The 22723-nt window shown below is 39.3% G+C and overlaps 1 protein-coding gene across 1 annotated transcript in view; it reads right to left on the bottom strand.

Annotated features, from left to right (window-relative positions):
* The window catches only part of KCNH8 (potassium voltage-gated channel subfamily H member 8), a 448825-nt gene that overhangs the window by 90303 nt on the left and 335799 nt on the right, over positions 1-22723 (bottom strand). The window contains exon 8 of the mRNA XM_004385286.1: positions 7426-7623. Coding sequence (XP_004385343.1) covers positions 7426-7623 — 198 coding nt within the window. The remainder of the gene's footprint in view (positions 1-7425; positions 7624-22723) is intronic.

Below are 22723 nucleotides of genomic sequence, written 5' to 3'. Positions count from 1 at the left end.
TTATTAACTCGAGTGGTTATCTGAAAAGTTTCAGGTTATATCTTTGTTTTGGGTGTTCTCAAATTTCACATAGGTTTGTCTAGGTATGGATTTTTTTTCTCACATTTTTGCTTAATCCCTTTGTTTCATAGTTATACATATTCTTTCCCTATATCAGTGTTTTGCATACTCCCTAATTACAGATGCTTATACAGAAACTTACCTAGAATATTAAATGGAAGCTCAATGTATGTAAACCATAAAACCTGTACAACTCCTGTGGAAACTCCAGTGTGTTCCCAAAGTACTCCCAGCCTGGTCCACCCAGCACTTTTTCACACCTTCCTCCTTACCCAGTCTGCAAGGACTTCTACCCTTAATAATTACCCGGGGTTTTGTAAACCCCTAGCCTTATTTCATATTGCCATTGCCGACTTTTGTAGTAAATACTGCGTCCTCGCCATCAGCAATTTCATCAGCCTTGTGTGAAGTTTCCTAATAAGATTTCCTAGGCTTGAATCCATGATAATATACACTTTAAATTTCTCTTGTTAAAAATAAATTATTTGTGATATAATGAGATGGATGTTTTCCCAGGAGTTTGCAAGGACTTAGCGACAAATTTAAATTCTCTAAACTTCCGTTTCTTTCTAAACTGGGGTACCTCACAGTGGTATGGGAATTAAATATAATAAGTGTTATGAGAATTAAATGTAATAAGTGTTCAATATGTGCGATCTTTTATGATTAGTGCCCAAAGTCATGCAAGTAATTTGTCAGAAATATTAAAATGCAGACATTATTTCTCCTAGCCTAGGGTAACTTTTACAATAATACAGAGTTATTCCCTATACACACAGGTTTGGGGAGCTTCAGCTAACAGATTCAAGTCACTTAGACGCCATTTGGCACTCAGAAGCAGTGGTTTCCTACGTGCTGCTCAAGTCACCAAAATGCTCTAATGCCGCTTACAAATGAGCACTGGTTTTGCATCAGAAAAATTTCCTCAATAAACATTTAACAAACAAGTGACATTATGAGATTATTTCCCGTACATTTTTGGACTTGTGACCAACAGAGCTTTTACTTGCAGTGAAAGGCAGGGAATAGTTTATGCCTTAATCTCTGATTCATGACCACTCACAGTATAGTAGGTGTACCAACAGAGAATAAGCTCAATTATCTAACAGATTCTTCAGATGTCAAATTAGTAGGCTTAAGGCTTGAGCTCTTGAGCATTTCCTAAAATATCCATCAGCAGTAGAAGAAAAATGGACAAATATTAAATAAGTATAGACTGTGTTTATTTGCAAAATGCTTGCCACTTTGCTATGTTGAAACACAGGCCATCAAGGAGAGTGGCAGTTTTATATAAGCCATAATGTAGTTGTTGCTTTTAGGTGTCATCGACCTGGTTCCGACTCATAGTGACCCTGTGAACAAAAAATTGAAACACTGCCCAGTCCTCTGTCATCCTCATAATCACTGCTATGTTTGAGCCCATTGTTGCAGCCACTGTGTCAATCCATCTCGTTGAGGGTCTTCCTCTTTTTCGCTGACCGTCTACTTTACCAAGCATGATGTGCTTCTCCAGGGACTGGTCCCTCCTTGATAACATGTCCAAAGTATGTGACATGAAATCTCACCATTCTTGCTTCCAAGTAGCACTCTTGCTGTATTTTTTCCAAAAAAGCTTTGTTCATTCTTCTGGCAGCCTGTAGTATATTCAATATTCTTTGCCAACACCATAATTCAAAGGCATCGAATTTTCTTTGGTCTTCCTTATTCATTGTTCAGCTTTCGCATGCATATGAGGTGACTGAAAATACCATGGCTTGAGTCAGGTGCACTTCAGTCCTCAAAGTGACATCTTTGCTTTTTAACACTTCAGAGAGGTCTTTTGCAGCACAATTGCCCAATGCAACGCATCATTTGATTTCTTGACTGCTGCTTCCATGGGTGTTGACTGTGGATCCAAGTAGAATGAAATCCTTGACAACTTCAGTCTTTTCTCTGTTTATCATGATGTTGCTTATTGGTCCAGTTGTGAGAATTTTTGCTTTCTTAATGTTAAGATGTAATCCATACTGAAGGCTGTAGTCTTTGATCTTCATCAGTAAGTGCTTCGAGCCCTCTTCACTTTCAACAAGCAAGGTTGTGTCATCTGCATATCGCAGGTTGTTGCTGAGTGTTCCTCCAAACCTGATGACCTGTTCTTCTTCATCTAGTCCAGCTTCTCAGATTATTTGCTCTGCGTACAGATTGAATAAGTATGGTGAAAGAGTACAACCCTGACGCACACCTTTCCTAACTTTAAACCATGAAGTATCTCCTTGTTCTGTTTGAATGACTGTCTCTTGGTCTAAGTACAGGTTCTGCATGAGTACAATTAAGTGCTCAGGAATTCCCATTCTTCGCAGTGTTATCCTTAATTTGTTGTGATCCAAACAGTTGAATGCCTTTGCATAGTCAGTAAAACACAAGTAAATATCTTTCTGGTCTTCTCTGCTTTCAGCCAAGATCCATCTGATATTAGCAATGATATCCCTTATTCCACATCCTCTTCTGAATCTGGCTTGAATTTCTGACAGTTCTCTGTCAATGTACTGCTGCAACCGCTTTTGAATGATCTTCAGCAATATTTTACTTGTGTGTGATATTAATGATATTGTTCAATAATTTCTGCATTCTGTTGGATCACTGTCTTTGGAATGGCACAAATATGGATCTCTTCCAGTCAATTGGCTAGGTAGCTGTCTTCCAAATTTCTTAGCATAGACAAGTGAGCACCTCCAGTGCCTCATCTGTTTGCTGGAACATCTCATTTGGTATTCCGTCAATTCCTGGAGCCCTGTTTGTTGCCAATGCCTTCAGTGCAGCTTGGACCTCTTTCTTCAGTACCATCAGTTCTTGATCATATGCTATCTCCTGAATGGCTGAGCTCTGACCAATTCTTTTTGGTATGGTGACTGTCTGTATTCTGTCCATCTTCTTTTGATGCTTCCCGCGTTGTTCAGTATTTTCCGTGTAGAATCCTTCACTATTGCAACTCAAGGCTTGAATTTTGTCCTTAGTTCTTTCAGCTTGAGAAATGCTGAGCGTGTTCTTCCCTTTTGGCTTTCTAACTCCAGGTCTTTGCACATTTCATTATAGTATTTTTCTTTGTCTTCTCGAGCTGCCCTTTGAAATCTTCTGTCCAGCTCTTTTACTTCACCATTTCTTCCATTCGCTTTAGCTACTCTATGTTCAACAGAAATTTTCAGAGTCTCTTCTAATATCCATTTTGGTCTTTTCTTTCTTTCTTGTCTTTTTAATGAGCTTTTGCTTTCTTCATGTATGATGTCCTTGATGTCATTCCACAACTCACCTGGTCTTTGGACATTAGTGTTCAGTATGTCAAGTCTATTCTTGAGATTGACTCTAAATTCAGGTGGCATATGCTCTAGGTTGTAAAAGTTATAATATTGGGTGTAAAACAGCCATCATGGGGTCTGGCACATTGTAGCTCTTTAGAAAATGAGAATTCTTGTTCTCTGCTCCCTAGGCTATTCCTGCTTTCCACCAGCCAGGAGCCTGTTAACAACTGCTGTCGTCCCAGCATGCTGCTTCAGGAACTCTGCCACAAGCACTGCATTCCTTTTCCAAGAAATTCCCCTAGCCCCCTGGTTCTTATTTCTCACTCCTTCTGAACTTGGCACTTAAGAGTCTACTGCCTGGTATTGTTAAAACTCTTTCCACAGAAATATAGCCTGTCTCCTTCCAACAACTGAATCATAACCTTCTTGAGGGAAGGTTTGGTTTTATAGTTCTTTGATTTTATTGCATGATGGATGACTAATTGCGTGAAATTCCACATACTCCTATCACATCTCCCATACAAGGAAGCCTGTAGGAATCACCCCCTATTATAAGGTTCAAAAGTCTAAGCGAATCTGGCATTAAGATCATTTGGACAACATAATAAAATTGGCTGGGGGAATACTGTAGGGCAGACAATACTTATAGAACTGTGGTCTAGAGGAATGCTTACTTGATCCAAGCAAACATCCACATTTCCTACTACTCCAAGACATTAGTCTTATAATTCAGTATGTTTCCATTTACATATTTAAGAAGAGAAATAAGCATTTACCTGGGTTTAAACCTTGCCTCTTTTACTTACTGGTTGTGTGGCATTGGGCTAGAAGGTTTATTTCTCCAAGCTTTAGATATGTCATCTGAAAGGTGTGAGAAATAATAGTCTCAACCCTTACCAGTTAGGAGGTTCGGAAAAGAGAATTCATAGTGAGTATCTCACTAGAGGGTATTTACTATAGAGAATTGGTTTTACTGGTATTGGAGGGCTGAATGGACAGAAGGAGCATAGAGGTAACACAGGCATATCAATTGCCGGAAAGAGATGCAGTGCTCAGAGCTGGATGAACGAAGAAAAGGAGTGGAGTCATCAGGACTTAGAAGCCCAGAGGAACCAGGCAGTGAGGGGAGAGCTGCATGGAGCCAGGGCTCTGATGTGGGATGAGGGGCATGCCCAACTGATGCAGGGGGCCCAATGAGGCTGGTTCTTCAGTGCCTAAAGAGGCTGAAAGCTGGAACCACGTGCTTCTGCCAGGGTGGCCTGCCGCTGAAGGCACAGCATGCATATCAGAAGCAGGCAGTCCCTTCTTCCCTCTTCTTGACTTTTCGTCTCCTTCTAGTGCCCCCTATTGGCAGTTGCAGCTGGACATCAGCTGGCAAAAAAGAATGAGATGTGCAGAGTCCATACCCCAGCATTATAAAGCAGAATATAGAAGGTGATTTTGGAGCTTGGAGACAATACTATAATATGAATATTTGTAAAATGGGATAATAATAGTGCCAACCCCATACATTTGTTGTAAGTATTACCTAGGATATTGCACTAAAGCATTTAACACAGAATATAGAACATAGGAGCAATTAATAAATTTAACTATTTATTATTATTATATTGGCGCCTTTTGTTTTTATTTTTTACCAAGTGATTTATCAAACATCTTTAATATACTATATTAGTGTGAATAAAATTTGATAACACTGACCAGTTGGAAACTTACATAATAAAACCTGTGAAAGACAGAAGCTGTGTAAGGCAAAAACCTGTCAGAGAAAGAAAAGTCAAATATTTTCCTATAATAGAGAGCAATAGAAAATTGGTAAGGTGGCACCCTGTCAAAGGGGGAAAACTTGCAAGACCTGGAAAAACAAGGCAGTCCTATAAAGTTCTGGCTCTTACAGGTTTCACTGTAGTCCCAAATGGAGTTTCAAACATACACTTGGGACGCATGTAACTCACAAGCACAATAGGTATGTTAAGGAATAATAAACCCCAAACCAAACCCATTGCCATCGAGTTGATTCTACTGATAGCGACCCTATAGGACAGAGTAGAACTATTCCATAGAGATTACATAGGCTGTAATCCTTACGGAAGCAGACTGCCACCTCTTTCTTCCATGGGGCAGCTGGTGGGTTTGAACCACCCACCTTCTAGTAAGCAGCTGAGTGCTTAACCACTGTGCTACCAGGGCTCCTTCATTAGCCATTAGAAAGATGAAAGTCATAACTACAATGAGATACCACCTTACCCCTACTAGAATGGCAATGATCAAAAAATCCAGAAAACAACCAATGTGGGCAAGAATGTGGGGAGATAAGAACCCTTATCCACTGCTGGTGGGAATGTAAAATGGTGTCACCACTGTGGGGAACAGAATGGCGATTCCTCACAACATCAGAAATAGAGCCACCATATGACCCAGCAATACCGCTCCTCGGTATATACCCTAGGGACCTAAAAGTGGGGACAAGAACAGACACATCTCGATATTCACTGCAGCACTGTTCACAATAGCAAAAAGATGGAAACAACCTAAGTGCCCCTCAGCTGCTGAATGGATAAACAAAATGTGGTACAGACATATTATGGAATATTACTCAGCCCTAAAGAAAAATGAAGTCCTGACACATGCTACAGCATGAGTGAAGCTTGAAGACATTATACTGAGTGAAATAAGTCAATCACAAAATGACAAATATTGTATGTTCTCACTTACATTAAACAACACCAGTGGTTACTAGTGGTTTCCAGTGGTGGGAGCGGGGAGGGAGAACCATTCTCTGAGAAGTGCTGAATGTTTTTCCCATCTATGATGATGGGAAATTTGGCATCAATTAAATGTAATAGTTACACAATTTGAGTACTACAACTGGTATCACTAAGCCATACACTAGAAAAATTTAAAAAAAGGGAGGAGTGAAATGACAAGTAAAATGCTACATTAAATTTTGCAACAAAAATAGCAGCAGAAAAAGAAAAGGAAAAAAGGCAGCAGCTAATAATAATACTTACCTACAAATAAACACCTCATGGGATTAGTTCTCTCGTTTCAAGGGTTTGTGGTGGTGGTCTCATGGGCCTGTCTAGTCAATTGGCCTAATATTATTTTAAGAGTTTCTGTTCTCCTAGTTCAGTGGGTAGTACCTGGGGTTTTAAAAGCTTGCAAGCAGCCATCCAAGATACAACAATTGGTTTCTAATCGACTGGAGCCAACAGAGGAAGAAGGAGATCCAAGAATCGGAGAAGGAAGTGGTTGCAGGTCTAATTGCCCCCCTGAACTACTACCTCCCTTGCCATGAGACCAGAAGAAATGGATGGTGCCTGGCTATCATTACTGAACATTTAGATCATGGACCCAATGGATGGGTCTGATCAAATGGAGGAAATCTGAGGAATGGACCTTCAAATTCTTATTGGAAACCAGACTTACTGGACTCATTGAGACTGGAGGGATCCCCGAATCTATTGCCTGGGAATAACTTTTGAAACTTGAGCTGAAACTATACCACAAAGCCATTTTTAAACAACAGTTCGGCTCAATAAATAATGTCTGCCTTGAGCATTGCACCCTATTGAAGACTTACCTATATGAGACTGGAATGACAACAGTAACTCTCAAGCACAGATGAGAACTTTAAAGGGCAGAGGTATAAGTTAAGCGATGAAACAATAAGGGCAGAGACAGTGACAGGCAGAGAATGGTGATACAATGTGAAGAATGGAATCACTGTCAATGAATTGTACATGTCAAAACTGTTGAACAGGTGTATGTTTTGTTGTGTATATTTTCACCAAAAAAATAAGTTTGGGAAAACAAAACAAAATAATAGCTGTGCCTGCCCTTTCAAAATGAACCATTAGGTAAATGGTTCCTATTCATCTGTCCTGAAAATGGGATTCTTCTACATCACAGACTTGAATTTCTAGTCAATATGGATGTTAAAATATTTGCCACTGTTTCCTAATTAGTGCTTTAGAATCTTTCTGTATAAGCAATTTATCTCTATCATGTTTCAAGACAGAGAAAATGAAACAGCGACAGTTTGGCAGACACTTGTTCCTTCACTTGGTGTAAAGGAAGAAGTTCTCACCACCAATCAGCATGGTGCAGATGGAGAAGATCTTTTCTGCATCTGTATTAGCAGAGACGTTCCCAAACCCAACGCTGGTGAGGCTGCTGAGGGTGAAGTACAGAGCGGCGATATACGCACTTCGGATCGACGGGCCCCCCAAAGTATTGTTGCCGTAGTATGGAGATTCCAGTCGCTTTCCCAGCTCGTGGAGCCAGCCTGCAATTGTGAAGAGAATGAAAATTTAAGACCAAAAAATAAGGTCCTAGTATTAGCACATGTGGATAACGATAATCATTTAAGGATGTGATCATTTGCTTAGGGGGACAGAGGAGAGTTAAAAGGGAGTCAAAAGCAAGGAATTAGAATCCACTGCTGTATAAAAACACAAATACCACTTTAAGCGAGTTGTTCCCTATAATACACACTGCAGGGAAATATGCATTTGAGAGTGCACTGGTGTTTAAAGGTAAGCAGATTACTGCAACGCAAGAAACTAACTGCAGATGGAGACACGGATTACTACGCTCAGTGACAGTCCCGTACACTTCACTAGCAATTGAGTTTGTTAATTGGAAGACTGAGTAGATATTTTTAAAACTTGCATGATGATAAATAACAAATACTACAAGATTCTAGACTTCAGACCGGTGAGATATATTTTATTTCCATCCTGTACTACCTTTCCCCTTCTTATTCACTTGGGCTGGTATCTAGTTGCCCTTAAGTCTTAGCTCATGTTACCATACTCGGGAGGCCTTCTCTGAACCCCATTCTGTCATTTGGGGATGGAGGGGGATCCTTGCACAACTATATACAGAATTGGTTATTCTATAATAGAATAATAGAATTGGATGCACTCCTACAACTATAATAAAACTGGATGCCCCCCTGCAACTGTTTCATTTTATTATATTAGTGTATGTTGGTGGTGGTGGTATGTGCCATCCAGTCAATTCCAACTCATCACGACCCTACGCAACCCTTATAGGATAGAGTACAGGCAGTCCGTGGGTTACAAACATCCAACTTACATACAACCTGTAGTGACAAACCAACCCCTGTAAAGTCTATTAAAAATTCGAGGTACATGCAATAGTTCGCGATAACAGGTGCTACTTTGCGATCGATGGGCATTAAAACATTATTATTATTGTATTATTATGTTAAAGATGTTTTAGTGTCTCTGGAAGTGTTTCTTTAATGTTTTTTATGCATATAAAGGTACACTACATACTATATACTAAGACAAACACTTAACTGACATTAGATAGAAACCTTACCGAACTGTTCATACATACAAATTCGACTTAAACACAGGCTTATGAACGGAACTCTTTCATAATCTGGGGACTACCTGTAGAACTGCCCCATAGGGTTTCCTAGGCTATGATCTTTACAGGAGCAGATCACTAGGTCTTTTCTCCCGTGGACCCACTGGTGAGTTTTAGCAGCCTACTGCTGAACGATTGCATCACTGGGATTCCTTGTTGGTGTATATATGCGTCAAAATTTATCAAATTAAATGCTTTCAGTATGCAGTTTATTGCATGTCAATTACTCTATAATAAAGTAGTAAAAGCTATAATAATAAATATGGAAAAAATAGGGAATATTAATTGGACTATCTGGAATGAAAATGCAATACGAAGATCCTTTAAAATCTTTTATTGAAAAGATTTGCCTTTTAAAATGTCTATATTTTAAAATTTATTCTCTCTCTTGCTCTCTTTCTCTCTCTTTTACAAAACACTATGGCAATGCAACCTCATCCATAAGGTTCATAAGGCTTTCATTAATGGATATTATTCATCGACCCCTACTTTCTCATAAACATTTCATTTAATGGGTGCCCAAGAAGAGATGAAAAACCATTACACTTTTTAAGTAGTAATAATGCTGTAATTATCAACTAAAGTTATAGATTGTGGAACTGTGCTAGGTAATTAAAATGCAAATTTGAAACAAGTGGGAATTCTTTGAGAAATGTTCAGTGGCAAGTGGTATGCCTTATTCATCCTGTGTCTCTAGAGAAGACATCTGTTAGTGTTCATCAGAAACATCTAGAGCACTTGTTAAACACAGATCACTGGGCCCTACCCCTGATGACTGTGATACAGTAGGTTGGGAAGTTAGGGGGAAAGACTGAGAATTTGCCTTTCTCACAAGTTCCCAGGTGATGCTTATGCTGCTGGTTGAGGAGGCCACCCTTTGAGAAGCACTGCTCTAGAACAACTTTCTCAAGGCTGTCTGCATCTGGGAAAGCTTTTTTTTTTTTTTAAATAATTTATTTTATTTGCTGTTGTTGTTGAGAATATACACAGCAAAACATATACCAATTCAACAGTTTCTACTTGTACAGTTCAGTGACATTGATTATATTTTTTGAATGTATTTCTCACTTTCCTTTTCTGAATTGTTCCTCCCCCACTAACATAAACTCACTGCCCCCCTAAGGTTCCTATCTCATCTTTTGAGGTGATGTTGTCAATTTGATCCCATATAGATAAATCTTAAAAGAGCATCATGCTCAAGGCAGATAATCTTCACTAGTTAAGTTAAACTGCCGTTTGGTTTTAAGAGGCTTTCAGGGGATCTTTTTGGTTTAAGGTTTAAAGATTATCTCAGGGCAATAGTTTTGGGGATTCATCTAGCCTCTATGGCTCCAGAAAGCCTAGATTCCATGAGAATTTGAAATTCTGTTCTACATATTCCCCCTTTTGATTAGGACTCTTCTATACTCTATTTTATCAAAATGTTCAGTCATGGTAGCTGGGCACCATCCAGTTCCTCTGATCTCATGGCAGAGGAGGCAGTTGTTCATGGAGGTAATTAGACATACATCCATTTCCTCCTCTTATTCCTGTCTCTCCTTCTTCCTCTGTTGCTCCAGGTGAATGGAGACCAATTGCTGTCCCTTCGATGGCCATTTGTAAGCTTTTGAGATCCCAAGCACTATGCAGCAAAATAGGATGTGGAACAGAAGCACTAAATATGTTACTGGGAAAGATTTTTAAAAATACATTGTCCAGGTTTCACCCCACATTAACTGAACCAGAATTTCTGGTGATGAGCCCAGGCATTGGTATTTTCAAAAAGTTCCGCAGGAGATTCTAATGTGAAGCTAGGGTTGAGAACCACTATTTTAGAACTTAACAAAGTACCTGCCAATAGTAGGATTTAATAAATGATATTTTTAAAGATGAATGAATGCACAAATAGTTCTTGCTCTCTGTGATGGTATGAAATAAATATGACAGCATTGATACATATGTATCAGCACCTGCACATTTGTAAATATACAAAGAGATACATATTAGACTTGAGCACAAAGTGCAATGAAAATATTTTTGAGTCACAGAAAGCAATAATGAAATGTAAGAGTTACATGTTATGAAAGCTGACTCCAATAGTAGTAAGCTATGACCATTTACCCTCTCTGAAAGTCTTCATGGAAGGAATGAACTCTAGAGTCAAACACAGATTCAAATGTGGACTCTGGCATTTATAAGCTGTGGGAATAACCTCTTTGAGCTTCGGTGGTTTTCTCATTGGTTAAAACAGGGTACTGTTTACCTTGTAGGGTTTCTGTGGGATTAAATGAGATGCCACACAGAGAAAATGCCAAGCATTGTTCCTGGCAAAGTTTCACTGCTTAATGTCTTTTTTTCTTTCTCTCTTTCTTCTGTTACTTATATTGGAACAAAGAATTAACACAATTCGAAAAATGAGAGAAAATACAACATCAACAGTGAACTATTATTGAAAAAGGAAGGTAGTCGCTAAATCTATTCAGTAGAACCCAGGGGTGACATGTGATACACTTTAACATCTGCTAACAAATAGATAGGAGAGGGAGAAAATTGGAACCAAACCAGTTTTCAAATAATTTGACTTCCTGAACAAAATAGGAAAAGTTTGCATTAGGACATACAGGCTATATTTTCACTCAGTGTTTGTTCATTTACGTATGTGTAAGATTGTGTCTCAGAAGTGGTTCAGGGAACAAAACACAGATGAACAACGGACCTACTTTTGTTGATACTTCTTTTCTGTCTAGCTGACCATTCTATTTTAAGAAACATCTTGTTTTTTGAAGAAGATTGCTACTAAACTGTGTTACACATGACGGAACAGAAGCAATAATAAAGATAAAAAAAGAAAAAAAAAAAACAGTAACACAGAAAGGAGGTAACACCCACAAATCCGGGGACTGGCTATGTGGGCTAAATAAAACTTTTTTCAAAGAATAGCTTGTCTGAAATGGGAGCACATGTTCTACTGTAACAAGACAACATGTCACAGTATTGTACAGAAGCAGCAATTTAACCAGTTTGAGATCCAATCTTTCTTTTTCTTTTTTATGCCAGAGAGACTAACATCTCTAAAGGAAAGGATGTCCTAGAATAGTCTGTCTGCTTCGGCTCAATTTTTTTTTTTTTTTCTGAATAACATTTTGAAGGAAGAAGAATATACAACATAAAGTAGAATCAAAATTTATTGAATACACTGCTATATAACTAAAAAAAACATATAAAATGGACTAGATAAATAGTATAGAGCAGTCCCCAGGTTATGAATGAGTTCCATTCCTAAGTCTGTTTTTAAGTCAAATTTGTAAGTTAAGTTGGAACGGTCAGGTACAGTTCATATCTAACCAAATGTTTGTCCTAGTATATAGTGTACCTTTCTATGCATAAAAAACATTAAAGAAGCGCTTCCAGATACACTACATCTTTAACATAACAACACAGTAATAATATTTTGAAGCACATCGCAAAGTAGTGCCCATTTGTTATTACAAACCATGGTATGTACCTTGAATTTTTAATATAATAGGCTTTATGGGGGTTAGTTCGCAACTACGGGTTATACATGAGTCGGATGCTGGTAATCCAGGGACTGCCTGTACAGGCAATCGATTTCAAAGACAGAATGAATATTAATGATATCATAATAAGAAAACCTTATAATTTAGTATGATAATTCAATCCAGGTATTATTCATTGAATATCTACCATGGGCACAGTATTTTGCTTAATTATATAATTTTAAATCTAAATGGGAGTTTCTTACTACTTTATTCTTTAGGTTTCCTACAATGATATACTTAGTTTTGCCAAGTATATGTGTACATTCACAATTTGTACAGGTGTGACTTGTTTTATACAACAGATGTGTTCCTGAAAAGTTTGGCTTATATCAGCATTTAGTAAATTAAAAGATATTTAAGGTACAATACAAGGAATATCCTAACCCATTGCCATGGAGTTGATTCCGACTCATAGCCACCCTATAAGACAGAGTAGAACTGCCCCGCTGGGTTTCCAAGGGGCGGCTGGTTAGCAGCCACAGTTACCCACTATACCACCAGGGTTCCAATATAAGGAACAGGAGCATGTTATTTATTGAAAACCCAATACGAATCTCTTCGGTCATATAAAACAGTAATATATGAAAAACTACCCAGTAAAACAGAAGCTTGTTAAGTTAGATGCAGATGTGTGTTGTCGATGTTGATGATGATGATGATGTGTGTATATGTAACAAGAAATAATTAGCATGTGCATAATCACACTTATAATTAAAAATGGTATTCTATTTTATTTGGTATGAATGAACCATGCTGCAACAGGATTTAGCTAGAAGCAAGAATGGGCTCACGTTATATAGGTGGCACTTGGTTAACATTTACTGAGTGCCTCTGTGTTCCAGAGGCCCGGCCAGAGCTTTATATCCTCCATCTCATTTATATGCACTAGCCCAATGAAGTAGATGGAATTATCATCCGCATTTTGTTTCCATTTCATTTATCATCACGGCAACTTAGGAATCATTATTACTGTTTCAAAGATGAGAAAACTAGGGCCCAGAGAGATTAGATAACTCGTTCAAAGTGGCAGTATTTTAAGAGTGTTAACCCAGGTCTCTGAGCTCTCAGAGCCAGAGTTCTTGACAACTATGCCCTAGTGCTTCAAATACTGTAAATACAGATTCAAGAGTGTCAGTGTTGCAGTACAACTGAAAACATTTACAAGTGAGGTGCCATTTTTTTATCATGGCACACGTACATAGTGGGGAAGAAAGCAGTCACAGTTCAGATCCTCAGAAGCAGACCCTGAAACAAGGTTTTAGGTATAAGTAGTTCAACAGATGGCCTCAGAGCAATTATCTTTAGGAGACAATGAGGAATGGAAACAGAAAAGAAAGCAGCTGTTATGGATTGAATTGTGTCTCCCAAAATTATACGTTAAGACTCCTAACCCCTACACCCGAGGATGTAATCCTGTTTGGAAACAGGGTTTTCTTTGTTATGTTAATTATATCATGCTCAAGTAGAGTGGGTTTTAAATCTAACCACTTTTGAGTTATAAAACAACAGATGAGACACAGAAGCAAGCACAAATGGGGGAACACAGACACAATGTTAGGATCACCAAGAAACAGACCAAGGCCTGGCTACAGAAGCTGAAAAGAGACAAGGATCTTTGCCCAGAGCTGACAGAGAGAGAGGCCTTCCCCTAGAGCTGACATCCTGAACATAGACTCTAGCCTCCTAAACTGTAGGAAAATAAATCTTTCTTCTTTAAAGCCACCACCTTTGGGGATTTGTGTTAAAGCAGCACTAGCTAAGAGAGCAGCCGATAGTTTGCATAATCAAGCAGTTGGAGGTAATCTCATTGGGGGATCTTTGGGACCAGTGTAGAGCACACACACCTATTGGAGCAGGGGATATATACACCAACTATCATCCATCACTGGTTGAAGACTGCCCTTGGAGAACATTAATTCTCCATCTCTCCATGCCTGCCAGCTGGGGAGACTTCCTCAGCTTGGCAGAAAGTCTCAGGGAAAGAGATACAGATCCTAGGCATGGAAATTACACAGGTTAAGGGGATATGGTGAGGCACCGATAACGTCTGCGACAGCGGCCAGCGCTGAACGTCAAGTGCTTTGTTAGGTTTTTCACATAATATTTTCATTCCAACTCCCACAACAACTATGCTTCATTTTACTGATGGAGTCCCAACACATAAAAGTCAAGCAATTTTCTCCCTTCTTTTAGGAAGTATTAGAACTGATATGCAAACATGTAACTTTCTAACTTCAACATCCTTGCTCTTTCTGCTATAATAAATTGCTTATAAAGAGGTAATCATTTTAAAGTATCATTTTAAACTGGGCGTTGGTGAAACCATTGTTAAATAAGTTTGCATTTCCAGGGCCCACTTTTACTTAGAGAGAATGTGTCCCAAAAGCATATTAAGGCAAATCAGAGAAAATAGAAGAATTATCCAAATATAATCCACAATGTAGACATGCCATCATACCTTGGTATTTAGAACCTGGATATTCATTTAACAGTGATCAAGAGATTTATAATGTAAGTTCCAAGTATAAAAATACTAAAAGTTTGCTTCTCCTTCCCCCATGATCCTTAAGACCTACCTCCATTAAGAGGTGGAAAAATACAATGATTCTTGGGATACATAAGGTGGCAGGTAGCTGACTGGGAGAGCAAAAGAGTGGGAAAAACCGGTTGCTATGGGACACAGTGTGACACTACTCTGCCCCCTTCAGCCTTCTTGGCCAGGGGTGAGTTGTGGGGTTTCCCTCACTGCAGAGGTGATTGAGAGATATCAGGACAAGTGGCAGAAATCTGTGTGTGTGCGTGTGTGTGTGTGTGTGTGCATGTGTGTGCGTGCGTGTGAACTGAGACCCAAAGAATTTGTGAGTTATTGTATTTACTGCTACAAATACTCAAGAAGAGGTGTTAACCCAGAACAAAATATCAGAGCAAAGCTTGAGCTTTTATCTTCGTTGTCTCTGAAAGTATCAAGACCCCATAGCATTGACATGAAAGACCATTGTTAAGAAACATATTTAGCCTCCATTCCTCAAAGTTCACCCTGTGCTTGCCACTATAATTTTTTGTTTTGTTTTTTGCTTTAAACACAATTTTTATTTGTAATAATTTTAGATTTACAGAGAATTTGCAGAGAGTGGAGATTTCCTGTATACCCTTCACACAGTTTTCTCTAATGTGAGTATCTTACATTACCGTGGTAAACCCATTGCCATCGAGTTGATTCCGACTCATAGCAACCCTATAGAACAGAAGAGAACTGCCCCACAGGGTTTCCAAGGAGTGGCTGGTGGATTTGAACTGCTGACCTTTTGGTTAGCAGCTGAGCTCTTAACCACTGTGCCACCAGGGCTCCATTACCATGGTACACTTGTCAAAACTTTGAATTTAACATTGGTACACGATTATTAACTATTACTATAAACTGTGGGCATTTTATGTTTTAATTTAAGAAACACAATTAAGGAGAAGCTCAGAGACTTAGCCTCTAAAACTTACTCTCAACCTTGCAACTCCATTTTATAGGATGTGACCTAGGATAAAACTAGGGAGCACAAGGTTGTATTGGTATTTGTTATTGATTTATTGATCGTACTAAGGAGAAGGCATCATAATATTTAAAGTTCCAATTTGGCAACAAAGCAGTCATTACTTGGGATTCCCACTAATCTCACACTTTGATTATCACAAAACTAAGAGGTTTCTTATATTTCTGAGGTAGTACAACTTACTTTGGAGGCAGAGGTTTGAAACAAAAAGAATTAATTACAAAATGACGGAGACTGGACTTTGAGTCAGGAAACGCGGTCCAAATCTTGGTCGTGCCATGAATTAACTAGCTGTGTGATCTTTTACACATCACCTAACCTTTCTGGTCTTTAATTTTTCAAACTTGAACATGAGGTGATTTTTTTTAAAATAAGTTTGTGCAATAATTCATGATTTTGTGAATTCATCTTTCATTTATTTTTAATTTTGTGTGTGATGGACTGTAAGCAAATATTGATAGGATGAAGATGGAAAGTTTTCACATTTTGATGTATGTATCATTTCTGCTCTATTTCCACTTCTGAACAATCTTTCAGAGCAAGAAATCTTATACGCTGTGAGTATTGGCAACAAAAAACGTACCACTTCCACTAAAACAGTATAGGTTTTGCCAGCTCTCCAAAGTCTACTCAAGGTTTGAAAAGTTTGTATAATAGAAACTTCTTGAATATCAATCACTAAAGTATAGCATTTCACTTAAGCAATGATTAAGAGTGCACACTATTCTAAACAGTCAAAATAGACCATCATCACATGCACACAAAGAGTACTGTCTTAGTTATCTAGTGCTGCTATAACAGAAATACCACAACTGGATGATTTTAACAAAGAGAAATTTATTTTCTCACACTTTAGGAGGATAGAAGTCTGAATTCAGGGTGTCAGCTCCAGGGGAAGGCTCTCCTTCTCTGTTGGCTCTGGAGGAAGGTCCTTGTCATCAATCTTCCCCTGGTCGAGGAGATTCTCAGCGCTGGGGCCCAGCTATTCTCCTGGCTCTTGTTTCTTGGTGGTATGAGATCTCCATGTCTCTCTGTTCATCTCTCTCTTTTATATCTCAAAAGAGATTGGCTTAAGACACCACCTAATCTTATAGATTGAGTCCTGACTCATAAACCCACCTCATTAACATCATAGAGATAGGATTTACAACACATGGGAAAATCACATCAGATGACAAACGGTGGACGATGGCACAATACTGGGAATCATGGCCTAGCCAAGTTGATATTTTGGAGGATACAATTCAATCCATGACAAATACCCTAGGAAGGATGAAAAATGTGAAACTACCTGAAACCACAGTTGAGCAGCCACCCTAGGATTTTCTGATTGAAACCAAGAAGAAGCAAAATTGGCCATCTGTTTCCAGCCAAGTGACCCATAGCCCACTGCTGTCAAGTCGATTCCGACTCATAGCGACCCTATAGGACAGAGTAGAACTTCCTCATAGGGTTTTCAAGGAGCGGCTGGTGGATTCAAACTGCTGACCTTTTGGTTAGCAGCAGAGCTCTTAACCACTACGCCACCAGGGCTCCTACAGCCCGCTGGGGCACTTTCAAATGCCTCTCAAATCTCAGCTAAAGACAGAGGAAATTGTAAGAAAGACTAAGCTCACTGGCAGAATATAAACTATAAACTGTTCGCATTTAACCTTATGTAAAACACGTACAATTCACAATGCTTTCAGATCTGTGCTCCAACAGGGACATTTCTTTCTGAGTAAGTATTTTGGCATTTTTTTATGGCTTAAATGGGTTTGCTGGACATACGTTTATGACCCAGCCTAGAGCATCACTGAAGGAGCCCTGGTGGCACAATGGTTAAGCACTCAGCTGCTAACCAAAAGTTTGGTGGTTTGAACCCACCTAGAGGCTCCACCGGAGAAAGACCTAGAGATGTGCTTCTGTAAAGGTTACCGCCAAGAAGACCATATGGAGCAGTTCTAGTCTGTCACATGGGGTCACTATGAGTCAAAAATCAATTTGACAGCACCCAACAACAATAACAACAGAGCCTGACTAGAGTCCACGGTGGTGCAAACAGTTAACACGCTTGGCTGCTAACTGAAAGGCTAGAGGTTTGAGTCCACCCAGAGGTGCCTTGGAAGAAAGGCGTGATGATGAAAAAAATAAAAATCAGCCATTGAAAACCCTATGGAGCACAGTTCTAATCCGACACACATAGGGTTGCCATGAGTTGGAATTGACTTCAAGGCAACTGTTTTGTTTTGTTTTTAGAGCATCATTTACTCAGAAATAGTATCTTATTTCAAAGCATTCATCACTGGCCCCTACACAGGGATAAAGACTTCTTTCAGAAAGACAATATGTGGAAAAAAATTAACTGAACACAGCCAAATGATTACATTTTATTCATATATTAAAGTATATTTTCATTTTCTTCCCCAAATTTCCTTCCTGTGCCCTCTTTTCTTTTAAAGGCTCAGAATTGGTGCAAAACTAAAAACAAAAACAAAAAAACTCGTTTTCATGGAGTCGATTCTAACTCATAACGACCCTATAGGACAGAGTAGAACTGCCCCATAGGGTTTCCAAAGCTGTAATCTTATGGAAGGAGGTTGCCACATCTTTTCCCAAGGAGTGGCTGGTGGATTTGAACCACCGACCTTTCAGTTAGCAGCCCAGCGCTTAACCACGACACCTCTCAAGTTTGCAAACCATTTCATGACTGATTTTAGTAGCACCTTGCCAGCCATTTAACTTAAAAGGATAGGTCTTTGAAATGTCAAGTTTCCCTGGCTTGCAGAAACCGTTTCTTCCAAATACCTTAGAGGGTGATACATTTTCTAGCATCTTAATTATAAAACTAACTCTAAAGTGAATTACGCAATGTAATATGCCGGAATGTTGCCTACAGGGTCCTCTGATTTTGCCTTTGGTTGGTACTGACACTGTTCTAAAGACGTTTTGTTCAAGTTTATAGGAAATGCCTGAGTCTCAAAATTAAACAGCAGCTCTGAGCTGGCAGCCTGTGTTCTGCTTTAGAAGAGCTGATTCTGACTCATCTATCTAGTAATGCACTTAAAAACATATAACTAACTTTGTTTGATGGTTTGACGGGGTGTGAAACAATAAGTAGTGGAAGTTTGCATGAACATTCCAAAATAAGTCTTCAGCCAGCGGGTGGCTGATTGATTAGCCTTGAAGTAAACACAGAGCAATGGAGTTGAATCACAGAGACCTAAAGGTGGGCATGCACATTAAAAAAGAAAAAAGAGAGAGAAGTAGATAGAATGCATAGAGGAACAAGAAACACAGGAATAATGCAGAAGAGAAACATGACTACCGAGAGATGTATCAGACCCGGGTAGTGCAGTAAACCTTGATAACCTGGAAGGCAAGAAATGCAGCGTAGAAGAATGGATAAGAAAGCTTGTCTTGGAGTTATATTGCCTGACTTTTTCATATCCTAGTTCTGCCACCTAATGATTATGTAGCATTGGGTAAGTTACTTATTCTCTTTGTGCCCCAGTTTCCTCTTCTTTAAAATGGAAAAATGACAGTAAATCTCATCGGTTGTTGGGAGGCTAAGTGACTCAACTCACATAAAGTGCTTAGAAGGATGCAGCCACGTAGCAAGCAGTCGATAAAAAACTTTTATTGTTGCCGCTGTTGTTTTAAAGAAATGAAAATCTTTTTTAACTAAAAATTATACTGTTTTTTAAAATCCTTTTATTATTGAAAACCTGGAAAAATTATTAATCCACTACGCCATTTCCTTAAGTAAACAATACTGTAGACAATACTGCCACACCATTCCTGGAAATCAGGATCTTGGCATCGTTCATGCTTGCAAATGCCATTCTCCATTATAAGGTCCTGAAGTCATTAAATGGGTAGGCCACAGGGTCAGAATATCTTCTGGCATCAATCTGCTTTGCTATTACTTGACTCATTATGATAAAAATAGAATGTTGTAATATTATTGTTTGTATATTTGTGGGTGGAGACGCTCACTGATCACCCAATGTGCTAAATACTTTATATATCATTTAATTTAATCCCATATCATGTAATTTAATTTCCTACAACCCTAAGAGATAAGTATCATGATGTGAAATGTTGATGTTAAAATGCTGGACCCTAGGAAGCCTTAAAAACAAAAAAACCATGATCAAGCGTAGACAGCTGTTAAGGAGAAGGATCAGGCTTTGAACCTACATTCCTCTGAGTTGAAAGTCAGTATTCTTTTTGACTATGCCATGATATCGCTTGATTTTTCTAGTTAGTCCAGGTTTTGATATTAATGTACTCCTGCTTGACTTGTCTCTTTCATAGAAATGGCTGCCCCTGTAGATTTTCTCTGTAATTGCTCGTTCCTTGTACCTGATAATGGAAACTTCCCATGTTGCCTTTGTCCCGCTTACTGCCACCATCATCTAGGACATCTGGATTTTTATCTAGTGTATTTTTATTCTGAGCATGGAAACTTTCCTGAGGTTTTTTCCTCCTTCTCCCAGAAGCCCTAGCTGTTAGTCCAAAGATAGTTAGGGGGAATGGATGTGTTAATGGTGTGTCTCTGCAAAAGTTTGGGTAATATAAGAGGTTTTTGGAACCACAGACTGAACTCTCACCAACTTCCCAATACTTCATTTTCCAGGAATAGAACTCTTTGGTTACCCTCTTGTGGACTTTGCAAGAGTTTTTAAATAGGTCAGGCCTACGCTGTGGAGAAATTAAAGACCTCCCAGATTTTGTTTTTCTTACAATAACCCATTTTCTTATGTAATTCTTAGACCTTATTAAAAATATTGGGTAAACTGAGCATCGTGAACCATCTTTTGACTCCTTCAGTTTCATTAGGTGTTTGACTCCTAATTTTACTTCTACATCCAACTATCTGTTTACCAATCCTACTGCCCTCAAGTCAATTCCAACTCATAGCGACCCTATAGGATAGACTAGAACTGCCCATAGGGTTTCCAAGGCTGTAAATCTTTAAGGAAGCAGACTGCCACATCTTTCTCCCATGGAGCGGCTGGTAGGTTCGAACCACCGACCTTTCAGTTAGCAGCTGGGCACTTTAACCACAGCATTACCCGGGCTCCTTACTATCTGTTTACATATCCACTATTTGGCAACCAAAATGCCTTTTTAATAGATTTAAAACAATGGAAACGAGAAAAAAGTGATTTGGTTTCCAGCCTGGCACACAAAAGCAGATTTAACCCACATTCTAATCAAAGTACATTATATATAGTTTTAAATACATAAACCTAACTAGGATTGACATTGTTTCTATCCAATCCCTTAAACAGCCTTCCTGGGCTTATCTTCTTTTGAGGATAGAGCCTTCTTCCCTCCTTAACACCAATATTCAGATTTCTGCTCCAGGCCATGTCTACTGGTAACCCTTATCCAATTCTTTTGACACCTGTGGTATTATATAAGGAGAAACCTTTCATTAATCAAAACTCTGGCTCAGTCTGAATCACCAATTCAAGACAACAGGGAAAAGGAAAGGAGGCTGAAGCACAGAGACACGTGGCAAAAGTACAACAGGGAGAAAGAAGGTCCATGAAGGTGGGGGGTGGGGGGGGTATTTACTGACCAAAGGACAAACATTTAAGATGAAAGCGAATGATGCCAAAGTGGCAAAAGCAAAAAATATATCTGTTCTGAGAGGAGGCAAAAGGTGAGAAGGAGGACGGCAACGAAGTGGCTGGTGTTAAGACGCAAAATCACCATTTTGTGTGTTCAGCCTCCCTTTGGTCTGTTCATGACCACATCACCCAATCATGGGGCTAAGGGGGAACACAGAGGTCACCCAGTCTGACCTCCACTCTGGTATTTAAGTGTATAACATCCAATCAAATGACATCTGACCTCTGACCATCTAGCATAAAATAAAATTTTCCTCATAACCACTCTTGAGGCAACTCTGTCACGAAGTTTTTCCTTTTGCTGTACTGAGGCTCCCGTCGGGGGTCTAATTTGCGCAGCTAACTCCGAAGTCTGCAGGTATCAAAACCAGACAGACCAGCAGAAATGAATGCTGTTTACATATTTGCCGAAGTCTTGCCCTGCTAATTTAGAGAAATGTGTTTATGGAGCATTGGATGGTATCCTCCAACAATCCTTCAGTCCAGTTTCTGGGAACACGTTTCAATCTCCGTGGGGCAGTTTTTGTAGGTGTCATGGGGTAAAGCTGTCCAACTGTGGGAGTGTGGCGCAAAGTAGCAGATGTAGCAGGAGGCACAACAATACTGGGAACAGAAAAGTCCAAGAACAGCAGAGTGTCTTGGGAAAAAGTGGCCGGAAGCAGAAGTAACAAAGCTGGGCAGGGCTGAAGGGGCAGTGGCAGGGTCTGTCAGGAAGAAGTTAAGCACCCAGGGCTCTGGTGTTCCCAAACTTTGGTGAAGGGGCAGGATTTGGGCTCTCAGTTCCAACACAGAGCTGAGGATCAAGGAGTGCATCATTTTCCTTGTTTCCACAGCCCTGACTCTCTCTAAGTTTGATAGTTGAGCCTAAACCTGTCTCCCTTAGTTTTCTACCCTTTGACTCTATTTCTATTCTCTCCTTTCATATTACAGTCTTTCCAATGCTTAAAAATACAGTTGTCAATGCCTCAGATCCAACCTCATTAGCTCTATGAGATTGTCCTTTTTCAGGTCACATGACACCATCCCAGTGCCTAGTTTCTCTTTTCTGCACATTCTGTAGACTGTCAAAGCCTATCTTTGATGCTTGGTCCCAGAACTGAACAGTTAACAAGTCTTGGCAGCAATTGCCCCCTTCGTGACATAACTTGACTCCTGAATGCTCTGTTCTCATACCCAGTGCCTGGCAGAAAATCCAACACAGTGTATATTCACATCAATTTTCTTTGCTTTACATTATACCACTCTGAAGAGAGGCTTTCCTGGAACAAGGAGACTACATA

The sequence above is a fragment of the Trichechus manatus genome, unplaced genomic scaffold, assembly GCF_000243295.1.
Source record: "Trichechus manatus latirostris isolate Lorelei unplaced genomic scaffold, TriManLat1.0 scaffold00136, whole genome shotgun sequence".
NCBI classification, from domain to species: domain Eukaryota; kingdom Metazoa; phylum Chordata; class Mammalia; order Sirenia; family Trichechidae; genus Trichechus; species Trichechus manatus.
This window is presented reverse-complemented; position numbering and strand designations above follow the sequence as displayed.